General features: G+C 40.8%; 2 protein-coding genes and 1 long non-coding RNA gene across 3 annotated transcripts; 1 reads left to right on the top strand and 2 right to left on the bottom strand.

The window, feature by feature from the left end:
* Nucleotides 1-1,660: 1,660 nt before the first annotated feature.
* On the bottom strand, nt 1,661-2,555 carry LOC119286164. Its single transcript, XR_005140293.1, has 3 exons — nt 2,408-2,555; nt 2,064-2,321; nt 1,661-1,983 (listed from the first exon to the last, which is right to left on the bottom strand). It is a non-coding gene; the product is annotated as an uncharacterized LOC119286164 (long non-coding RNA).
* Nucleotides 2,556-2,597: 42 nt separating this feature from the next.
* On the bottom strand, nt 2,598-3,622 carry LOC119352992 (clumping factor A-like). The gene is made up of 2 exons (XM_037619575.1): nt 3,336-3,622; nt 2,598-2,731 (listed from the first exon to the last, which is right to left on the bottom strand). Exons 1-2 carry the CDS (start codon nt 3,619-3,621, stop codon nt 2,598-2,600), a joined length of 420 nt encoding a protein of 139 aa, XP_037475472.1. The 5' UTR covers nt 3,622.
* Nucleotides 3,623-5,169: 1,547 nt separating this feature from the next.
* LOC119270874 (membrane steroid-binding protein 2-like) lies at nt 5,170-7,482 on the top strand. The gene is made up of 3 exons (XM_037552915.1): nt 5,170-5,363; nt 5,459-5,744; nt 6,921-7,482. The coding sequence occupies exons 1-3, from the start codon at nt 5,204-5,206 to the stop codon at nt 7,207-7,209; spliced, it is 735 nt and encodes a 244-aa protein (XP_037408812.1). The 5' UTR covers nt 5,170-5,203; the 3' UTR covers nt 7,210-7,482.
* The last annotated feature ends 1,292 nt before the right edge of the window (nt 7,483-8,774 follow it).

Here is an 8,774-nt window from a genome sequence, read left to right as displayed (position 1 = left end):
AATGATTACTACAGAATGATGCACCATGCCTAGAAGAGATCCACAGCCACTTGTCCTCATATGCAGCATGGTACAATGAGTATGAGAACTCACAGGGAAATTCTGAGGTTAATGTTCTGCCCCTGCATTTAATACACGGACTAAATTTATAACCTAAGATATAATCGATGGCACAAAACAATTAAGATCAAGAAAAAACTATTTGATTTTGGATATTAGGAAATGCTTCTTAGAGCAGTAAATAACAGCATAGTTCTTTGGCTTTCTCATTTGGTAGGCTGCACGCTTAATATTGTTCCTGCAACAACTTCTAGCTTTGGAAAACAAGTGCCTCACTACCATGTACATTACAATACGACAGTATCCTAAATTTCATGTATTCTACTGCATTATCCTTCAGAATAATGTAGATACCTATAAAACAAAGGATCCTGGTAGATATCAAATTCACAGCTTTACCCATGCTTTACCAATTAATCTCTCCTATTATGCCTTGACATGTATTTAATATCATAGGCCGCACCACCCCTGGTGAAAATACCTTACAAGATGATGCTAGATGCTCATCTACAAGCTTTGGGCCTTCCAATGGCTGAGTACCGTACCAAGCAGTGCAATGGCGCAAGAATCTGTGCGACTGTTTTTCCACACGCCTGGATCGTACCTTGGAAATGATGACAATCGAATGGCTATCCCTGGAATACAATATATAAATTATGCAATGTCGGAAGACACAGCTGCTATGGAAGCAATTGGGTACATAAAACACATGGTGAAAACAGAAATAAGAGACTACAATTACAGTGCTATGAAGAAGCTCAAGGAAGAAAATAAATCGCTGAAGCATGAACTGGTTATAGCCAAAAAACAGAAAGAAAAGATGAAGACCAAAACCAAGTCCATGAAGAAAAATCTCAAGATGGCCAGGTACAAAAACAAGAACAATGCAATGGGCTGGTTTGTTCTGACAAGATACATGCATGGGCTCTCTAATCATATATGCAATGTAACGGCGCTCAATAAATCTGCTGGTAAAGAACCCATAGACCTGCTTATCAATGAGCCTCTTATCAACATCGAGAAGGTGGCGGAAAGGATCAGGCGTAGAGTGATCAAGTCAGAAAAGAAAGTCAGAAGCATCAGAAGGGGGTTTTAGAATGATGCGATGGAAAATGCCCTAGCCTAAACCTTTGGAAGTTGTGATGTATTTTCCACCTTTTGTGTAACCTGCAAGGAGTAATGAACCAAGTTGTACTTTTGCTTTCTGTTTAGACCACGTTCAGACCAAGAGTTAGCCTACCTATGTACTTGAGCACTACTGATTGTTTTATTCGAAATGTATGGGTTTATGTTGTCTGTGCCTACTACATTCCTGTTAAGAAAATAACTTCGGCCTGGTCTCGCATTGGCCGTGAATAGAGGTGCAAAGAGGATATTATTCGCCCACAACAATGGGCTGTGACCAGCAATTTCAACATCAGCCAGGGCACCTTTCCAACCAAACTAAAAGAAACCACCAAGGCTTGCTATCCTTTGCTACAAAGTATTTTGCTGGATACTATAGTTTCTTTTCCAGTTAACAAACGCAAAATACTTGATACCTTAAAACAAACATGATTGGAACCTTAACAAAGAGCCCATAGCTCACACATAGTTCATATTTTCAATCATCATTGCATTACATAACCATCACAACGGAGAGATTGCTAACAAAAGAAACACATACTGCCTGCGCAACCCAACACACCTAGCTAGAGTCCATGCAACAACTAAACTTACCTAGCTAAGAGCCCATAGCTCAAACATAGTTCATGGTTTCGATCATAATTGCATTACATAACCATCATGACAAAGACATTGCTAGCAAAAGAAAGGCATATTGCATGTGCAACCGAACACACCTAGCTACAACCCATCAACAGCTAAACATACCCTTATAGAACACCTTAACATACTCCTCCTTAAACGCTGCGTTGTAGCCACCTGCAAATGCACGTGCTTTCTTAGACGATGCAATAAAACAACAATCCTTCTACAGATTAAAACACAGTGCATATACAAACCTTTTAGATCTTGTGAACGGTGAATTCTGGTTTCCCCTTGCGAACTCGAAGGGAGAAAACACAGATATCCCCTTTTGTCAGCTTTGCTTTCTCTGCAAAGTTACCCCAGTTCCGTGTTATGGTAGCCCTGTTGTCCACACCATTAATAAGGCGAACACGCCTTACACAACGTCCAGATGATAGCTGAATCTTTACCCCATCAACAGGAGTAGCGATGAAATCCGCTAGATGCTTCTTCGTAAACACAACAGAAAAGTACTACAAAAGAACACCAAGGCTATAGTCATGTGCCATGATAAACTAATAAACCAATGCAGATATAAATGTTTTTTGAGATTTCAAACCATTCTCTGCCCAAGCTTGGCAAAAGTCTTATTCAGCTCACAAACATAGTGGCCGATAGCAGGCTCAACTGATTCAACATAATGGTTGAGACGCTTCCAAGCACACATTGACATCTTAAATCTCTTTGAATACATGCATCTAGCATTAGTAATTGGATTATAACCTAAAAACAAAAGTACATAGGTTAATTTAATCCAACCACCAACCAGTGGAAACAATAGACCATAAAAAATAACACTTACCAACTGTGTACTCTTTAGGGCAATCACAGATGTTCATGCATGCCTTCCAAGGCTTCTTCTCCTTCATGCGCCTATGCACACCTACATCATTGAACAAGCCAACAAAATATAAGTTCAAAAAATTGCAGTAGCTGACATGGTTATATCTCACAATTTTCTAAATTCTAGTGTTGGTTTCAATATTTTGCGAAGCTCATGCAGTGTGCATTGGACAGTGTTGTGGAGGGTCCAAAAAATAGACCGGACCTGTGTCCTTCTTTCTCTTATGAATCAATCAGCCAACTTTGAGTAAAAAAATGAATCAGCCATTGCCTTTTGAAAAGAAAATACATGTGGCGCAGATGCCCGCTGAATACATATGATCTATGGTGTTCCCATCAACAATTGAAAGATTCAATTAAGACTGAATTAGTTACTTCCACACATAGTAAAGAATAAAAGCTTAAAAGCCACCAAAACATATTAAGTCAAATCAGCAACAATCCAAAATTACAACAACCATGATATTCAGAAACACTGAACGGCCAACATCATTCTACTTCTACCCCTAACAATGGCATTCCCTTCCATTAGACATGCATACTGACTTTCGGCATAATCAATCTAAATGAACTTGATTTTATACTGCAATACATATCAAAAGCCCACAAACTAGAAAATATCTCACTGAAACGCATATGAATACCTTTAGCATGGATGGTGTGAGCGCCTTCATCAGAGCTGCTGCTCATGTCTTCATCATAGCTGGTGTAGGCACCCTCATCTGGACTGCTGTACTCGCCTTCATCAGAGCTCATGTGCTTCCCTTCATCAGAGCTAATGTACACCACTCCATCGGAGCTCATGGACGCTCCTTCATAAGAGGAGCTATAACCAGATCCATCTGAGCTGCTGTCCGAGTTTTCGTCAGAGCCACTGTCAGCGCTTCCATCAGAACTGACATCCACAGGCTCAGTTCGAGATCCCCTCATACTCAACCGTCGCACTGACCTACGGCACCATCGATTCTCAATCAAAACAATAGCAGCTTATAAATAACCATCGATTTACTTCCATATGAGTTCATCCCAAAACAGAAAGAATCACAACACAAGATCTATAATGCCTAGAAAACGAACCAAAAGCAGTGCGAATCGCTAAAAAAAGAGAAGAGATGCAAGATCGAGATAGATGGAAAGTAAATCCATGCATGCAGACCATTCCGAAATCAAGAGAGGCAAGAAATCGCACCGGTCGCGGCTGACGAAACGCCTCTGTCACCACCAGTTGAGAAACCGAGAGAGAAAAGAAGGAGATAGACTGTCTTCGTTGGCTCCGCCACCTGCCGCTTCATATTCGCCTCCTCATAGGCCACACACATTGCTCTACATGGGCTGGGCCCAATAATATATGGGCTATTCTAATACCTGTTGATCCCTATATCTCCCTATATGCACAACAAATGCATCTTTTTTTCTTAGGTTTCTTATCTTTTCCCCTTTTTTCCAAGAAATATATGCATGCCCAGGTTTTTCATTATGATAACCATGTTTTCAAACTTGCTAAAAAAATACAGCCAAGCTAGCTTTACTCTCTCATCATAGTGGCCATTTTTTCAAATCGAACATATTCATATCTATTATGCAAAAAAACTTAGGTTTCATATCTTTTCCCCTCTTTTTTCCAATAAATATATGCATGGCCAGATTTTTCATCATGATAACCATGTTTTCAAACTTGCTAAAAAAATACAGCCAAGCCAGCTTTATTCTTTCATCATAGTGGCCATTTTTTTAAATTGAACATATTCATATCTATTATGCAAAAGAAAAATCTTAGGCTCCATATCTTTTCCCCTCTTTTTTTCCAAGAAATATATGCATGGCCAGATTTTTCATCATGATAACCATGTTTTCAAACTTGCTGAAAAAATACAACCATGCCAACTTTACTCTCTCATCATAGTGGTCATTATTTCAAATTGAACATATTCATATTTTGCAAAATTTCCCTTTTCCCAAACATGTTTACAAGATACCATGATTTAGTTGAAGATTCTTGCAATATGAAACTATTTTCATCGACAACATGTTTTCAGCGGGTCTCTGTGCCATTCGGCGCAACGGGTCGACTAGTAAATGATAAAAACCCATTTATAAGACGTTTTGGATAGCTGACATGGGACGTTGTCTGAATGTGAACAGGGAGTATAATATTCTTTATTACTCCCTCTATTCCTCGTATTAGGTTTGGTCAAAGTCAAGCTTTTTAAACTTTGACAAGGTTTAGAGACAAAAACATTAACATATACAATAACATTAGATTTATTATTGAATGTACTTTCATATCATATAGATTTGTTATGGTAAATGTTTACATTATTTTCTTTAAACTTGATCAATTTTTGCAAAGTTTGACTTCAGTTAAATCTAATATGCAGATTAAATAAAAATGGAGGGAGTATAAGCAAATTAGGTGTTAATTTGACCAGCTGACTGTGCAGAGAGCAGTCCAAGGTCAAGGAGGGGTGCCTGTACTGTGTCAGTAGGCAGTACCTTTCGTCGGATCGTAAGTATGGCAGCTTGCTCAGCCCTCTCTGCGGCGACCCTTCTCTCGGCCGCGGCGCCGGTCAGCAGACGGCGAGCGGCAGCGTCGCCGCGGCTTCCCGGCAAGCGCGTCTCCGGCGCTGTGCGGTGTAGCGCTGCTCCAGGCGGACTCGGGATCTCGGGGAAGAGTGAGTTCTCTGTTTTCGAGTTTTAGCGAGGATCCGATCCTCGTTTCAGACTTCCGGCCTGATGTGTTTCTTTCCCTCCGATTGGCGGGTGGCAGTGGCCGAGCTGTGGCAGGCAGCGAGGAGTGCGCCTCCGGGGACCGTGCTCGCCGCCGTGGCTGCCGTGGCGGTGGTCTACAAGGTGGCGTCCGGCCTCCTCGCCCCGCCGCCTCCGCCGCCGCGACGATGGCAGGAGGTCGCTGATGAGGCGCTGCCACCAGCTCCGGAGCCAGTGCAGGTGGGGGAGATCACGGCGGATGAGCTGCGGCAGTACGACGGGTCTGACCCCGAGAAGCCGCTTCTCATGGCCATCAAGGGGCAGATCTACGATGTCTCCCAGAGCAGGTCGATTTCCTTAGCCCCGTCTCATATACACCTCCAATTCGGCTCTGTTCCTTTGAATTCAGACTATCAGCTGTGACCACCAAATCAATTACTCCTTCAGAACTCGGTTGTGATCACTGATCAGTGGTATCACTTGTTACTAGTACAAACGAAGTTCTCTAGAAAATGCTCTCTGAAGTGAAAACATTCTTCCTGGTCTCGAAGCGCTGATAGCCTAAACCTGGAAGCAAATGAATAGTTCTTCTATGCTAGGTCTTGTAGTATTCCAAATAAGAATTGTAGGAAATTGGCGAAATAATTCAAAGGCGGTATTTCGAAGAGTCATAGGCTGTTGTGCAATAAGAGAATTATTAAAATCATTGACCTGAGTTGATATTTTGCTCTGGACTATGGGAACTCGTGACTTTCTTTGGCAAACCTAAGTGTCTAGCAAAGAAAGGTGAAAATGATTTCGGTGTTAGTAGCTATTAGACCAGTTGTTCATGAGATATTTGACGGACATTCAAATATGCATATAAAATGTACATGCTGCAAATAGACTACTGGAGCTCCTCAATTCTGATGCCTAGCATAGAGCATTTCCGCTGTTGGTATGTTTGGAGCCGATGTGGGTTCAATTGTTCAAAGCTAATCTACATGGTGTATTAGATGTTGTATGTTCAAGTTCACTTATTCATCACTATTCCATATATATATATTTATTATCTTTATACGTACCTGTAAAATGCGATCACAAGTTAGCAAACTTTAATAGTACTATCATTTGAGTTGATGGCTTGAGGCTCGTGAGAACTATGATAAACCGATACTATCAAACAAGGAATTGCACACCTAATTACCTGGACTATATTTTTGCAGTGCATCAGCAAGGTTAGAACTTCGTTATATATAGTGTATAAACCTTGCTGATTTTTTCTTTATGGACTGTACTTTTGGAAACTCCCTCCAATTCAAATCGCATGAAAATATCATTTGTTTTTCTCTTCTGGTGTAGAGTAAGGTAATGCATATCCCTTCTCCAAGACATTAGTCTTCATTCTCTCGATGCAAAGTTTTTGACTCAACCTTTTGCCATCAAAGATGAAATTGCTAACTTGCTATATGTACTACCACATGGCGTTTCACATTGATCTACATCATTTTTGGGTGTTGCTGATTTGATTTGTTGCCTTGCAGAATGTTCTATGGGCCTGGTGGACCATATGCATTGTTTGCTGGTAAAGATGCCAGTAGGGCATTGGCGAAGATGTCCTTTGAGCCACAAGATCTGACAGGTGATGTATCTGGCCTCGGTCCATTTGAGCTTAGTGCCTTGCAGGACTGGGAGTACAAGTTCACCAGCAAGTATGTGAAAGTAGGAAGCATCAAAGGAACAGGACCCATAGAAGAGGGTAATGTTAGCACTACCTCTGAAATACAGGCGGAAGCTGCTGCGGTGAAACTGAATGGAGAGAAAGCACCATGAGGCACTACTGTATATAATCGACCCTGAATTTCGACGAGATATACTGTATAGCTTTGGATCCAAAGAGAGTCAGAAACCTGGATGCCTCCTAGCTGCTATAGTGCTGTTACCTGCATGCATCTGGAGTGTAATCCACAGATATACTGTATAGCTTTGTCTGACTAGAAGCTGAAGTGTAATGTTAAGCATCGAATGACTTTTTTTTGGCGAGGGAAGTATTGAATGACTGAATTAGAGAATTAGAAGAGTATGATGCCCCGTTGTTGCACTCCACAAGATAATGCTGTTGATTTTCCTTTGTCAAGAACATGGTTCCGGGCCTCTTTGATTCGCAGGATTGGAAAAACACAGGAATAGGAAAAACGTAGGATTGAAATGATATGGCCATTGGATTCCTATAGGATTTGAGGTTGTTTGATTGTATCACAGGAAAAACAAAGGATTTCTTCCAAGAGGTTGGAGTGGATGCTAGAATTCCTATGAAATATAGTACAAATGAATCCATAGGAAAAAATCCTATGGGATTCAATCCTGCGAATCAAACAAGCAACGCAGAAAAAATTCCTAAGAACACTAATCCTTTAAAAATCCTATAAAAATCCTTTGAATCAAAGAGGCCCTCCATGTTATTGGTTGGATCCCTTCATAGTCAATGCTCAATCAAAACAAGTATATATCCCACTTGGTTTATACCTCATGGTGGGCAAAAGCTATGTCATTTATTAAACAAAAGTCACAGAAAATTCTAAGTGAATTAGCTGTTCACCTAACCTAACTGACATGAAAAGAAAAACAGTTCAATGATAACGTACATGTTCTGTTACATTACCACCTACTCCCTCCGTTCCAAAATAGATAACTCAACTTTGTACTAACTTTAGTATAAAGTTGGGTCATCTATTTTGGAACGGAAGGAGTAGATATGAAATCTAGAAGCTCAGGTTTTCGATGCACTTCCATGAGCCTCCAGGTTACATCGATGATTACTCAAGGACGAATTAGCCAGGAGCTGTTTTCTGTTATGCTATCTGTCAAGTGCCGAATTTCAGTTAGACAACGCGTGGCCAACTAACCTAAAGGGACCTTTCGTTAATTCCAGCCTCATGCTTATGTCACGCACGATTCCATGTACTAGTCAACTGCGTTTAGCGCAGCTTGTTCCGTTGTTCCGTTGCATAGGAAGTTGATGCCAGCTTGTCTTTTGCCTTTTCTTTGCTGAGGTGAGGCATGAGAAAACTGGCATACAAGAGTATATTCTTTCTGGGGTTCAGTTTATGATACCTCCAAGCGATAACCCTTTTGTTCTTGAGAGAACATGAAGATATTCAAATTATAAAGTGTCTGTTTGGAATGCATGAATTGTACCGGGATTTCACATGATTTCACATGAAGGAAGTAAATTTGCAGAAACGTTGAGGCTTTTTTGTTTGAAGTGGAAAATGACAAGCTAACACCAACAGTCCAACACCAACACAGTATACTATGAAAAAGATGTCTGAACCAGTGGAAGTCAAAAGGACTGTAGTAGAATTTAAGCATGAGCGGCAGTACTGGTAAAAGATAAG

This window comes from Triticum dicoccoides, chromosome 1A, assembly GCF_002162155.2.
Source record: "Triticum dicoccoides isolate Atlit2015 ecotype Zavitan chromosome 1A, WEW_v2.0, whole genome shotgun sequence".
Lineage (NCBI taxonomy): Eukaryota > Viridiplantae > Streptophyta > Magnoliopsida > Poales > Poaceae > Triticum > Triticum dicoccoides.
The sequence above is the reverse complement of the archived record's forward strand: the minus strand, read 5'-3'. Positions and strand labels throughout refer to the sequence as shown.

Coding starts and splice junctions, on each gene's coding strand:
- LOC119352992 (XM_037619575.1), bottom strand. CDS start 3,621: ATGAGGGGATCTCGAACTGAGCCTGTGGATGTCAGTTCTGATGGAAGC. Junction 2,732..3,335: donor TCACACCATCCATGCTAAAG/GTATTCATATGC, acceptor TCAATGATGTAG/GTGTGCATAGGCGCATGAAG.
- LOC119270874 (XM_037552915.1), top strand. CDS start 5,204: ATGGCAGCTTGCTCAGCCCTCTCTGCGGCGACCCTTCTCTCGGCCGCG. Junction 5,364..5,458: donor ACTCGGGATCTCGGGGAAGA/GTGAGTTCTCTG, acceptor GGCGGGTGGCAG/TGGCCGAGCTGTGGCAGGCA. Junction 5,745..6,920: donor TACGATGTCTCCCAGAGCAG/GTCGATTTCCTT, acceptor GTTGCCTTGCAG/AATGTTCTATGGGCCTGGTG.